Source organism: Chaetura pelagica, unplaced genomic scaffold (genome assembly GCF_000747805.2).
Source record: "Chaetura pelagica isolate M959 unplaced genomic scaffold, ChaPel_1.0 scaffold281, whole genome shotgun sequence".
NCBI classification, from domain to species: domain Eukaryota; kingdom Metazoa; phylum Chordata; class Aves; order Apodiformes; family Apodidae; genus Chaetura; species Chaetura pelagica.
In genome coordinates, this window is record NW_009952058.1 from 76636 (window position 1) to 91800 (window position 15165).

The 15165-nt window shown below is 38.6% G+C and overlaps 1 protein-coding gene across 1 annotated transcript in view; it reads right to left on the reverse strand.

Moving 5' to 3' along the window:
* The window catches only part of TTC26 (tetratricopeptide repeat domain 26), a 48225-nt gene that overhangs the window by 10071 nt on the left and 22989 nt on the right, over positions 1-15165 (reverse strand). The window contains exons 9-13 of the mRNA XM_010003915.1: positions 14448-14503; positions 12705-12758; positions 10419-10482; positions 4144-4232; positions 129-212 (exon numbers count right to left, since the gene is read on the reverse strand). Coding sequence (XP_010002217.1) covers positions 129-212; positions 4144-4232; positions 10419-10482; positions 12705-12758; positions 14448-14503 — 347 coding nt within the window. The remainder of the gene's footprint in view (positions 1-128; positions 213-4143; positions 4233-10418; positions 10483-12704; positions 12759-14447; positions 14504-15165) is intronic.

Below are 15165 nucleotides of genomic sequence, written 5' to 3' on the forward strand. Positions count from 1 at the left end.
AAAGAGGATGTTCCACCCAACCTGCTTATTTTCAACCAACGTGAAGATCCAGAGGGAGAAAGGGAAAGAAAGAGGAGTATGTGGGAAATATTTCTATTGTTGTTTTTTTAATGAAAGTAAATACACACCTTTTCAGCCTCACTAAATTTGTTAATGGCAGCTTTAGCCTGGGCATAGTTGAAGTTAAAAGTGTCATCGTTGTAGAAGTAATTCTGGAAAATAAGCCAATTAGACAAAATCCAAATAAGTAAAAAACCCTCACTCCATGATATAATAACATTAAAATATTCCCCATCCCCCCAGTCTGAGTCAGACTGTATTAAGGCAGTGGGAAGGAAAAAGAAAAACCCACATTATGAACATACTGCATTTATAAACAGTGGGTAGAAAATTATGGACTGGTTTTCCATCCCACATTCGTGACTACAAACACAGCTGGAACATTCCACAGAATTAACCATGAGAGATCTGGAGAATGCTCCGAGCTCAGAACTGCAGTGGCAGCTTTTGTGGGTATAATTTTCACTTTGGGCATGTGAAGACATGCTGTGCTGCCACGGTCTCTTTCACCTCCCAAGCACTTACTTCACCACTAGGGTGGTAAACAGGCAGTTGACTCCCTAATGGCTTAAGGAGATGAACAGTTTGTTTTTCCAAGACTTCTTGAGGCTCAATGGGAGATCCTGTGGATCTGGTTATATGACAGATGCTAGTCTGACACACGGGATCACATGATGGAGGTGGAGCTGCAGTACCAGGCTGTAACCAGGCAGCACACCCTGTAACAGGACTCCTTTAGTCTCAAGTCTTGCTTACAGGCACCCTTCTCTCTATCTGAAGTACAATATAAGTTATTCCCTCCTATAATCAGACTGAACACACCAGGTTAATGACAGATCAGATTGATCTACGTGTCTCTTTTCTGAAAAGCTGCATGGGCCAATGCAATAAATAACTCCAGGTACAGATTAGCTTCATGTTTGGCTTTGACCCAAATAGCTCAGATTTGATCATGGTCAGATGTCCAGAATGAGACACTCATATAACTCAGACGACTCAAAAAAGCTGAGCATTCAGTACTGTCCCACACTGTTGCATTGATAGACCTGGTAGAGGTAAGGTGCAACACCCTCCCACAACTACAAGTGTGAATGGGATTGAAGCTTCTGAAAGAGCATGGGAAAAAAAAACAACAGGGTAGTTTATCCACTATAGTTACTGTAATAAAAGCTTTCCTGTGCGCATAACAGCAATGTGTGTGGGAGATAAATGTTTTTCCTTGTGTAACACCTATAAAAGAAACAGAACTTGCGTGGGAAACTCAAACTTTTATTTTGTTACCTCATTAAAGAGGAAGGAATAGGTAAAAAGCACAGCTGGGACCATACAAAAGATATGGGAAGCAAGGGACAAAAGCCTTTCCCAGTGTTCTCTATCTTCTTTCACTATGGAGGAACCGCTTCCCTTCCCTGTTACAGCTAGTCAACTGAGGATACTGGCCCAGTCCACCCACATACCAGCGCCTGGAAAGGAGAGGTGGAGGGTGGCCACCACTTGCCAGATGCCTAGGTTTCACCCAAGTAGTCTATGATAGGTCCAGAAGAGCCAACAAATATAGCAAGATATTTGAAAGCACAAGGATGAACTAACAAGATGAACCTCAACCTCAGCTTGTGAAAACATTTCAGTGCCCTTAGGGTGAACTAACTGGTTTCACCATATGAGAATTACAACACTTCACTATATTCTTCCTCAATGACAGTTTCATGTGAATCAGCACAAGTCCCAGATCAAGCAAAGATGGTAAGCAAGATGCTACCTTTATTGCATAAATAGTTCCTTCTGTTCAAATAGACTCCACTGTATTTTTTAATTAAACCAGAAATTAATCTCTGTCAGAATCAAACACAAAAACTGTGTCATTCTACCCTGGCTGCATCAGTGCTAAAGACCAGACCTTCTGCAAAACCAAAACCTGTAAAAACCACTTAGTGCTGCTGATAGGGTAACACATCCACAGCAGCTACCTATTTTGTATCTGCTTTTTTTTTTTTTTCCTTCCAAGCAACTTTTTATGTACTGGACTTAACTCTTTTGCAGTCATTTTACTGGTCTTCAATCTTTTCATAAAACTAACTGTGCTCTGAGTGGTGTCCATTTCAATGAGGTGCTCAAACACCCAGTTGAACAATTAAGTGTTATGGCCAGAACTCAGCTGAGCCTGAATTATCTTGTATTCTCAGTTGGTCCTTAGTGTCATAATGTCACCCTCAGGGCAGTTGGCAATACATGTAAAATAAGGTGTCCTTTGAGACATTCTCCTGCCTAAAGCAGTTTTAATCAACCATGGATGAAGGTGGTGTTTCCTGAGAGACTACCATGCAAACAATCTTCCCAGAGTGCACAGTTCCACTTAAAGACCTGCAGAGATTCTACCAAAGTTGACTCCTGTGAATGAAACATTAAGGTGACTGTAAAGACACCTAAGCCTTGCCTGTAAAATGATATAGGAAGCATTATTTGCATTCCTGTGACTTAAAGAGGAAGGGAATGACAGAAGTAAATCTGAGCAGTGGCTAGTCTCAGAAAATGATAAGCACAAACTACTTCAAAAGAACCATGCAAAAAAAGTGGTGACAGGCAAAAAACTTTGTACCTTGCTATTTATCAAGAGTGTTATGTCTTGAAGTACCTGTATTTATTATTTCCTTCAAGAATTTAACAAATAAATATTTTACATAAGCTTAGTAGTTTTGCAGCTTGCTAGATACAAACTATAAAACCTTTGAAACTTGCAAGCTCAGCCCTACCTTGAATTATGACAATGAGCTCTATAAACCGACTGTGTTTTTAGTGATAAAATGCATTTTCTAAGAAAAGACAAGATGAATTTGCAGCAAATCCAGCAAGCTGTATCTTGTTTTCAGCCTCTCCTAACAGAAATGGAGATTTCAAATCTACCTCGTTTATTCTAATTCTCATTTTGCATAACTGTATTTCCTTAACTTTCCTCCACAGCAAATATCTCTCTTCTAAATATCCTGAGACAATGTTTCAATTTCTAATTGTTCTCTGAATGATACTTCTTTCTGCAGTTGAGGGAGGAGTGCCCAGTATTTTGAATAAGATTACACCACTGTGCAATGAAATGTGTCAGTATTTTTTTATATTTAATTTTCTTTACCTCCTTCCAGATAAAGTTAAAACCACTATACCTTCATCACTCTTCACTTATCAGCTGCTTTTGGCACCACTACAGCCAAGTACTTTTCCTTAGGTCTCACCCTCCTTAGAATATTGTAATTGTCCTCATCTAATGCATCTCCCTAACCATTTCTTTTTAGATTCTCATTCTTTTTCTTATCAAATATAAAGTTCTTAGCTCTAGTTTCAAATCAGTAGAACAAGACTGCAATCACTTAACCCTATAATCACACTCCAGCTTCTCTCTTTTTCTTCACAACTGATTTTTAACTGTAAGTTATATCCATTTTATCCATAGAATACTGGTGATTTGATAATGCTGCATTATGACAGTTGGAATCTCCTCTTTGAAAAATGCAACATTGCCCACAGGGCACCATTCAGATTACTTCTACAAAAATATTATTGTTAGCTTACTGCTTTGGCAATCCTGCCCTATCTTAGCCATTCAGTGACTGCTTTCCCTATAAATAGAAGTTTTATTACTTTCAGGGTCCTTCATGTTCTATCTTCCTTACACAATCTTGTTCACTAAAATGTTGTCCCCAATTATTAACAGCAATCTCTATCGTTCATATGATGTCTTAAAAAAAGGATTTTTTTTCTTCCATGCTGCTCACCCCATAAATATTCAAGTTTTTTTCCCCTTGTTTTCCTTTAATTATCTTCTTTGTCTTCTGTGATGCCACCAGAAATGGTTAAACTGCAAGTGTGAGAAGACCACCATGCTGCACAATGCTATCTAAACTGCATCCTTACATTTTGATCAATTTGCTATATTGACAACTTACATCCCAACATTCTTCCTGTGTTTTGTTGTTACTACTGATGTTTCTCTATCTTTTTACATTTACATAGTGTCTCACACAGAAGAGTCTAATTCCATAAGTAGTGATTCCACACATTAGAGTACTGCCAATACCAAATAATAATACCAACCTTGACCGAGTCGAGGTACATAAGGACTTTGCTGAACTGTTTAGTAAGAAATAAGTAGGAGGACATGCACTGTCTCCCTGGAATGGTATCTAAAATTCAAAAGAGAAATGCAGATTTGTAGAATTTAGAAGTCACATGGTAATGGAAATCACTGTCAAGACTGCTGGCAACTATGAAAACAGGTAACTTTAAAAAATAGTGTAACTTGTATTTTCAAGGCAAATTACTAGAGGTTAGAAAATCTATTAGATCATCTTGTCAGTGTTCTCTACAGCATTCAATAATTACTGCAAGACTGTATTCCACAGCTAATTCTGCAGATACAAATTTTTTACATGACGGGCCTTTTCCATGACACAATTTATATAGCATAATTTTACTGTGACTTGCTCTTACTGTTAGGAAATGACACGATACAGAGACTGAGTTTATTATTCTAACCTCAAAGCCTTTTTTCTTTAAAATTATGCTTTTCAGTTATCCTGGACAAAGAAGCTCTACGTATTTTAAGTTTAGTTGCAGTAAAATAGTAAACTTGAAACATTGAAAATATTGTGGTTTTATATATTTATATACATGTGTGTAAAATTACTGCATGCACAGAAGAATACTTGGTGATGAAATACAGTACGAAAATTAACTTTCATGCACTTGGGGTTACGACATCGCTCATAAGTGGTAAAGCCATAAATAAGTTAGGCACATCAGCTCAAATGAGTGTCAGTAAATTCTGCTACCATCTATGTCATCAAAATTGCTGCCATCGTAACTGTGCTGTCAGCTACTCTGAAATTGCAAGCTGTGTTCCTGAAAAACTATTTTAAGGCTTTTTTAGATTCTGAAGTAAGCTTACCAGGACTAATTTTTGCTAGACCCAACCATCAGAGACTGGTCAGATATGATGAAGCAGCTGGGAAGGCATAAACACCAGTGATGACATATCATTACTATGTCACTATGTCATATGGTCATTGAAAAGTGTGATGCTCTGTGCAGTTCAGCAAAGTGACATAAGATAAGATCTTAAAGCTACCAGCAGCTCTGAAGTAATCTAGTCCTCTAGGTTAGCTGTCATCAACCCATCCACACTACAAAATTGAAGTATTTTTTCTGTATATAGAAATATCATGTATCTGAAGAGCAATATTCTGAGCCCATACCACGGCACAAAATATAGAATTCCACTGGAAAACTGTACATTCTCCTTTAAATAAGGAGGGTAGTAAATATTCATGGAAGCACTAAATAAGATCTCAAAATGTATTTCCAAAGGAAAGCAGAAAATTCTAATTTTTAATCTTTTAGCAATGAGCTTGGATATCCTGTTATTTCCAGATAGAGACAATATTATATAAAAATATATAATACAGATGTTTCTATATAATATATAAAGACAAACCATCATTATCTATAAGCCACATCCTTCAGTTCTCCAACTTCAGAAAATTATTTGGTTATTTATTAAGTGTTCACCTGGGAGAAGAAACTGGCCTGTATATTTATCTGTCCTTTTTTACATGTAGACATACTTCTCATGACATATATATGCAATGAATACTACCAGTGACAGGAAAACTTTTGTTTTGTAGCTTTAATTCATCCCATGTGACTCATGCAGGAAGAGGAAAAGTTCTCATTTTGAAAAAATTATTTAGGGTGACCTAAAAATACCTCAAAGAAAAGACTGCATGAAGTCCAGAAGAAATGTTTCATTCTTCCCACCCAACACTAGATATGCCTCCCTTGATCTTAAAGAGGACCACTGAAAATCCATTATGCTAAGTTTGGAAGACTTATGTTAAGCACCAGAAACGCTGAATTTAATGGAAATGCTAATGCTCATTTACTTTCTCTAGTGTTCCTCTTGCCCCATTTCCTCCCTAACTTATCTCAGAAATCTGATCTGTTTAATTTTCCACCTAGTTGAGACCCTTGGAGAAGAGCATAAGAATTAACTTTACAAATCTGGTTATATCCTCCTTTGTAATACCAATTCCATCTCATGTCATTTGGATTAAGAATTTTTATTAAGCTTAAACAAACCCAGTAGACCAAGCTGGTGTTCTGGGTGTTATTTATTGCTACTAGAGAGTGAATACTGACTCCTACACTTCCTGATTTTTCTGTTTGTTTTGGGTGTCCCTACTCCTCTTAAGGTACATAACTTCCAACATGAGATTAAATGTATGCATGTATTGGAAAGGACTTTCACATTAACTCTGTTTGCTCTGTGTTCCTAGAACCTCGAAGTCAGAGATCTGATTAAAAATAGAAAAGGGCTTAACTGATTACTCCAAATGACTTGATAGATTCATGACACTGTATTCGTCCTAAACGGTCTGTTGCTGCTTATTCTTAATGCAGTTAGGGGATTTCTACAGTTAAAAAGAGTGATGCAGAAAGACCACCTTGTTTTGAAAAAATATTCCGCATCTTCATTTGAATCCAGTCATTTTTGATAACCCACATTAAAATCAGCAGCCTTGTAGGCCCAGTTGCAAGCAAAAACATAGCATAGGATTTCCTCACTCTAGTGAGCACAGCCTACTTTTGTATTATGAATCTGAAAAGCAGCTGAGTAACTTGATAAAGATCTTAAACAGACAATCCAGTGCTACTAGCTCCTTGCAATAAATAACTGGCACAGTGGGAAGTGCTGAAGCACAACTTACATCCTTGAATAGCATGGTTGGCTACTTAGAAAAAGCAGAAGTATGCAAACAGTGAGAACTCTATTCTTCTAAATCCAGCAAAACCAAGGCAGCAGATAAAAAATTACCACAAATATACAACATAGTGGCTAATATACCAAGTTACATAAGGAGAAAAAAACCTGTCATATTGGCTCCAGTGCCCATCTGGTTCAGAAGCTTGCTGAGTAAGAATATACAGTTATAGAAAGAATATATTCTGATTTCACACGTAACACATGCTGTGGTATGTAATGCCACTTCCTTTGAAGCTTCTCCCTGCTTCCAACAATCTGCACTGAAGACTTGCAAACTGTCACTGAAAAATTTGTCTTAAATAGCCAATGGACTTTTCTTCTACAGATTTCTTTCTACCTTCTGGTGCTTGCAAGATTATATATCAAGTAAGTTGTGTTATGTGAAAAAGTAATTAATACAGTTTGTTTTAATTGTCTTGTGTGATGATTTATTTCAATGGTCCTTGTTTTTTGTAAGGTATGGTAAATAATTTTTCTCTATTCCTCTTCGCCTTGTGATTTTATTTTTCTGTACTGTGAACATCACCAAACTCAGTCAATGACATTCTGTACTGTGAACATCACCAAACTCAGTCATCATTTTCCAGGCCACGTATCCTTCTTTATTAAACCTCTTCTTGTTCAAGAAGCTATCCCCTTTCTCCGATCATCCTTGCTGTCTTCTTGTACCCTTTCATGTTCTAACATTTTTTTTTAAAGATAAGAACCAGAACTGCATACCAGAACCACATCTGTGTACAATGACTCAGTAATTACTATCTTTTTTCCTCTTTCCTCATCAGTTCCTAAGATTCTCTTCAACTTTTCTCGTAATTTTGGAAACAGTTTATTTCCCACCCCCCATGTACTACTTTGCATTTATCAAAGCTAAATTTAATTTGCATATTATTATCCAGCCTCATATATTCTTCCACAGCTTTCATCATTGTGGAAGCTTTAATTTTTATTACTATGGGTAATTTTGTACTATTGGCAAACCCAGTCATGTTGTATTTGTCTCTTCATTATTCATTAATTATGAATAAGAGCCCTTTCTTTAAATAAAAAGGTTCTTTCAAGAGCTTAAATCAGGTGCATTTTATCCTTTTCACTGCTACTTCAACGAAAATTTTCTGTTAGAAATGAGAAAAGTTATTATGTAGCTTCCCTTGTAGAAACTAGTCCTGTGGAAATTTTTGAGGTATTTGCTAACATATGGATTTTGAATTTGATTATACTCAGATCGCTGTAACAAAATTGGATTTTCATTATAAAATTTCAAATCAGGTTCTATGTATTGGTCTACAGTCACCTGTTCACTTCTGTGTTCTCTAAAAAAGATGAAAAATCAACATTTAAAAATTAATTCTCTGTATCATGCCATGTCATTGCATTTACTAGGTCTACATGGGCAGAATAAAAGTCTCCAACTATTATATAATAATCTCTTTATATAAAATCTCCAACCTCTTTAATATGCCAGTCACTGTTCTGAACCAGGCTGGCTGGTGAATAATTTAGCCTCAATATGATGAATCTCCTATCTGAGCAAGTAATTTAAAACAATTTTATGTTACTCACAAATAAAAATATATTTACTTATTTTGAAATAAGCTTTCTGCAGTGTTTAGAACCATATTTTCTCCACTGGCATAATCTATTTACAAATAACCAATTTTAAATTAAATGCAAACAGTATCATATATGTTACCTTCCTTCTATCACATCTAAAAATATTTTAGGTTTATGGTTTTTTCTTTTAAAAGCAGAGGTTTCTCTTTACTCATCTTCATGTAAAACATTAATAATTTTACATGAGCACTTACATGTTTGGTCTTCTTGTGTTTGCTTTATTATTATGTCCTATGTAAATTGAACTCTGCCTCTTCTATCTCCTACCTACAGTTTGCTGAACTTCATTTGTCCTTCATTTGAGGATAGAAAAAAAACCCCTCACACTCTTGCTTTTAAAGGAAGGGTTACCTTGAACTGTGTGATCTTCTGTATGTCAGCTTTCTCACACAAATTTTTAAAAATATGCCAAAGCAGTTTTTACATGGAAGTAGCAAGAGTATAAGATGCTTGCAGTACTAACATTTCTATTTACCTTTGGTTGGAACCAATCCTTCCCATAGGCTCATTTTTTTCAACTAACTCACTTTCCTGATGCAGATTACATTTCTGTTCCTCCTTTTTTATTTCCACTCAACCATACCTTAAGACTCAGCCTCTCTGTCTTGTTTTGCATACAGGTTTAAAATATTTCACAGTAAAATTAAGACTTCCTGAACATTTAAATTTTTGGTTTTGGTTATGTCTTCACTATACATCTTTTCAGGACATCTTTTCTCAGAGTATCTCTGGAATATTTTTATCCATGTGTGCTATGGTCACTCATCACATGCCCATGACTGCTACAGGCATTAAGAGGTCCACCACCATTATATCAATCACCCCGTGACTTTACAAACCCAGTTAGCTACACGTCCACTAACTTGGTCCTCTGCTACTAGAGTTCATATGGCTTCTTCCTATCAGCTGGGATCCAAACTCCAAAGGGATAACCTCAATGCAAGAGGAATGTTTGAGGGAAGACTCATCAGTTGGACTGCTTCCCATCTTCCAAAGTTAAGCTCTCTGCTGCACAAGGGCTGCAAGGGGAACAGAATGGCTCAACAGTATTTCTGAAAGTTTCATCAGTGCTGCTGGTCTGTCTCTTGAGCTCCTTCTCAGTAATCACCATGGACACAGGAGACAGCATTCTGTCTCTGAGGACCATGAGCTCTCTCCCCATAAACATGCATAACTCACCCACGTAAAGAAACCGTCTTACTGACAATGCCTGCAGAGGCAACTGGGAAGCCCCAGTTCAGCTGAATTTCTGTGTTCCAACTACTGGCTTTTTTGATTTGGGATTTTTTAGTTCACTTTGGCAAAGACAAAGGAAAACAGGGTTTTGTTTTGCTCTAATATCGAATAAGTTAGAGCAAACACTGAAAATACACTGATTTTTTTGGTTGGGTTTTATAATATTTTATTTATTTTTTTATTTGACCAAGGAGTTATTTCCAGAGCCTCCGTTTCTCTCTGTAGCTGAATTCCTCTATACATTTTTGTCACCCTCAGTTTCAGGGCATACTCCCTGCTAGGACCCTAAGTACTTGATAGCTTTCACTAGCAGTCCTAGATTTGTACCTGTGAGAGTTTCCACCTGTGAGGTTTCAACCATACACACCATCTAATTAAGCTGTTATCTTCTGTTTCTACAAAGGGGATTGTTAGTCAAAGATAAGCTGCCACAGTGTCTCTCAGTGAAGACCAGCAGGTTGCAGTAGAGCCTCTTTTCCAGCTGAATTCACAAAGTAAGGTTTGGAATTAGTCAAGGCTTCTAATTTAAACTTGCAGATTGGTTTTAGATCATAAATTAGACTTTCTGTTATTCATACTATAGCAACAAAATGCTTAGCAAATGTTATGCCAACAGTGAGCAGTTTGCCAAGATACGATGGCATATATTTGGATATTTTAAGAAGGACTACATAATGGAAAAAGAACATGTCATACATACCACATTCACTGGTTGATTCACCCACCAACTTGAAGAACTGCTGAGCAATTGTCAGATGATCTTTCTGGAAGAAAGGGAAAAAAAATTCCAACAGGATTTCCAGGGTTGATGCTACAATACACAGTGAAAATACAATCTGAGAAACAGATGGGGAACAACTAACAGATAACCAGGGCTGAAGCAAAACCAGGAAAGGTAAATGGGCCACTGTATGTGCCTAGATACACAAGAACACTGTAGAAAGCAAAGAGAATTTTTGAAAGTAGGACAGAGAAGCCAAATTGAACTTGATTTATTGTCAGGACTAGCAACAGAATCATAGAATGGTTAAGGTTGGAAGGGACCTTAAAGATCACCAGGCTCCAACCTCCCTGCTATGTGCAGGAACACCTCACACCAGACCAGGCTGCACAAGGCCCCATCCAATCTGGCCTTAAACACCTCCAGGAAGGGGGCTTCCACAACCTCCCTGGGCAACTAGTTCAGCACTTTATGACCCTCATGGTGAAGAATTTCCTCCTGATGTCTCATCTAAATTTCCCCTCTTTCTATTTAAAACCATTACTCCTGATAAACCTGGACAGCCCTGTCACAGAGCCCTGTCACTGTACCCTTTAGTGAAAAGCCCCTCCCCAGCTTTCCTGTAGGTCCTTCAGGTACTGGAACGCTGCTATAAAGTCTCCCTGGAGCCTTCTCTTCTCCAGGCTCAATAGCCCAAACTCTCTCAGCCTATTTTCACAGCAGAGGTGCTCCAGCCCTCTAATTATCTTCGTGGGCCTTCTCTGGACCCTCTTCAAACAGCTCCACGCCTTTCCTGTGCTGAGGGCTCCAGAGCTGTACACAGTACTCCAGGTTCAGTCTCATCAGGGCAGAGTAGAGGGGCAGAATCACCTCCCTCACTCTGCTGGCCACACTTCTTTTGATGCAGCCTAGGATGCAGTTGCTCTCTGAGCTGCAAGTACATACTGATGGCTCATATCGAGCTTCTCATCTACTACCACCCTCAAATCCTTTTCCTTTGGACTGCTCTCTAGCCATTCTCCCCTCAGCCTATATTTATGCCTGGGGTTGCACTGACCCAGGTGCAGGACCTTGCACTTGGCCTTGTTGAACTTCATGAGGTTGGCATTGGCCCCATGTCTCCAGCCTGTCAAGGTCTCTGATGGCATCCCTTCCTTCTACGGTGTCAACCACACCACACAGCTTGGTATCACCAGCAAACTTGCTCAGGATATACTCAGTCCCACTGTCCATGTCTCCAACAAACATGTTGAACAGCACTGCTCCAAATACTGACCCCTGAGGGACACCACTCGTCACTTGCCTCCACTTGGACACTGAACCATTGAACACAACTCCCTAGGTGCACCCATCCAGCCAATTACTTATCCACCAAGTGGTCCATCTGTCAAATCCATGTCTTGTCAGTTTGGAGACCAGGATGTCATCTCGGGACAGTGTCATATGCCTCGTACAAATCCAGGTAGATGACATCAGTTACTCTGCCATTATCCACCATCTCTGTAGCCATGTCACAGAAGGCCACCAAATTGGTCAGTCATTATTTGCCCTTAGTGAAGCCATGCTGGCTGTCACCAACCACTGCCTTATTTTCCATGTGCTTTAGCAGATTTTCCGGGAGGATCTGTTCCATGATCTTGCCAGGCACAGAGGTGAGACTGACTGGCCTGTAGTTCCCTGGGTCTTCCTTTTTCCCCTTTTTTAAAAGAGGGACTACATCACCCTTTTTCCAATCGGTGGGAGCCTCACCAGACCACCATGACCTCTCAAATATGATGGACAGAGGCTTAGCAACTGCATCTGCCAGCTCCCTCAGGACCCACGGATGGACTTCACCAGGTCCCACAGACTTGTGCACCTTCAGGTTCTTTAGATGGCCACAAACCGGTTCCTCTCCTACAGTGAGGGGTACTTCATTCTACCAGTGCCTGCTTTCATCTGCTGTGGCCTTTGCAAGGAGGCTGGAGCTACTGCCAGAGAAGACTGATGCAAAGAAGTAATTGAGAACCTCAGCCTTCTCAATATCCTACGCAGCTAGGTCTCTCATCTCCTTCAGGAGAGGGCCTACATTTTCCTTGGTTGTCCAACAGAGATTTGCATTTCACTCATTCTGGACTGAGCACCGTATGGAAGAAGATTTAAGAGACTTGGAGATCCTGCAATCTGAATGAGAAATTACTGACTTTTTCACTCCATTCCAGTCCCTACATATCTGCTCACATCATACTGTTGGAGAAGCTGGAGAACTTCATAGGCTTCACTTACCGAGCCCAATTCTTGTCCAAGTGCTGCATTTACCACTCCTTTCAGGATGTACTCCTGAAAAAAAAGTAAAAGGGATCAGAGAAGACAAGGTGAAGATTTACCTCCTAAATTCAATTCTATCCCAACTCAGTTTAAAAGGTGGCTGGTTACTGTGGCAATACTTCAGCACAGTAGTAAAAAGTTACCACCAAAAACTCCATTCTACTTGTTAGGTAGTCACTTCCACTAAATATATGGGTCACAAAGGCATAAGTGTGTTTTCTGAAAGGTCTTATGCTCAAAGACGATGCACTGGGAAGAACACCAGAACATACTACAATGCCACCTTCACCATCACGTGACCAGTAATCAAGTGCAATACTGTTATAGTAATGCACGCATCCCATTTCAAGTATCCACACTGCTGAATCATAAACACTACCACCCTTCCTCCAAAATGGATAGCATTTCTCATCAGGCCAAAAACATCAAGAGGTTTGTGCTCTGTGGTCATGTTGCTCTACTGAAATTATGAATATGAATACGTATTCTAATCTCTGAGATACAACTATAGTTTGATTCTTCTCTGAGAAATATTTTCTTAGCATGTAACAGACTCGTTTGTCTTATTTAAATCTTTAAATCTTATTTAAATTAATAAACCTGTTGCAGTGGGTACTCCTGATAAACCTGGACAGCCCTGTCACAGATGTAAACACAGAAAAAGAGATGTACACAGACCAACAATGAAGTGAAACAATCTGAGAGTACTAGGGAGTAGGTAATGATTTTAGCACACCAACTCTCTTACAGATGTCAAATTATTATCCTACAGACATCATGGCAAACATGAAATTTGAGAATAAATTAAGGAGAATATGCAAATAGTTTTGCAAATCTCAGCAAGGAGTTCCTTCCAAGTGTCAGTGAAAAAATGGAAAAAAACCCACAGAGAAAGAAATTCCAGGAAATTTACATTAGGCAAATACCTGGGGAAAACAGAGGCTAAAGAACCAATTGCTGCAGAAAACATAAAGTAAGACTTGCTAGACTGAAAAAAGCAAGAAGTGAAAAGCAACAGCAGAAGGCACTCCTCAGCACAAAATCACCAGATCTGTGTTCTTGAGGTTTTCCTTTTCCTTCCCTCCATCTAATACTCACAGACTCATGAAAGGTTCCTTTCATGCTCAGCTCTGTGACCTTTGGAAAATAAACTGTAAAGAGCAATAAATCAGAGACTAAAGATGTTGGAACAGCCACCAAAAAAAATTACAGTAGCAGCCAAAGGACACTGCAGTTTTCACTCATTGCAGCTGAAGTGAGATGGAACTAGAAAAGATCTATTATTTAAACTGCTTAATCTAATCTAGCTCATTTTTATTAAAACAGCTTTAGGACAAAACATATGAGGATCTGAGCTAGTAGATCTGAAGGATGGTAACCATCACCAAGGCAGAAGTGACATACAGCTGTAGCTGGAAGAGTAGTTGTATCTATGCACTGTCAGCTCACTAGATTCAAGTCTGCAGACAGCAGAGCTTACTGGTGGCAGAGCAATAAGCATGCTAAGTATTCATATATGCTTACAGATAATACTTTATGCATGCACATTAAGCCTCCTGTTGATGAAAAGGTAGAAAACACAAGAATTTTAAAAATGGGAATGCGGCAAGCTGTCCTCAGGACACTACCATTCTATGTGGCAGTTTTCATACCAACTTATAACCTCTGTCTTTATGTGCCATGACAGAAGTTTCCAATTACCTGTGGTGTTGCAGGTTCCAGGTCCTTAATCAGGTTATAAGCCACCTGTACATCACCTGAAATACCAGATGTTAGAATGAATGACAACTCACAGCACACTGCATTAGAAGAAATCACTCATACTCTACGACATTCCCCAATAGTCACAGACTAAGAAATAAAACACTTAGACAGGAGAAGAAAGGTAACTATAAAGAATTGTGAATTTATATCACAATGGTGATGGTTTTCTAGAACTCAAATACCAGACATGGAGTGAGTAATAGCTTCTTTATTACTACATTTTTCCTAGTAGAGATGACTTGGCCCCCTGGTTCATAATCCAGTGGCTGCCTTTCTCAAAAGCCCAAGGTCAAGATAATAAATGCATCATTTTCCTGTCTTTTCTCATATTTATTTACCCCTCAAGGAGGCCAGGATAACATGATTAAGAAAAACTTTATCTTTTCCTTATCAGTATTTCAAAATCTGTTTGGCAACTCTTACCCAATCCTAACTCTAATGAGCAAAAAGCATTACTAGTATAAAAGTTTAAATTCGATAAACAGCTTCCTGCCCACTGAAGAAAGAAGTAAACTGAAAAGATCCTAATCTTTACCTAAATAAAAAAAATATGCTGGCACTATTGTTTGCTTAGTAACCCAACCTAGTGAAAATGCCCTTTTTACAGGCAAAATTTTGTTAATACAGCATTATACCAGCTGCTCATAAGAACAAG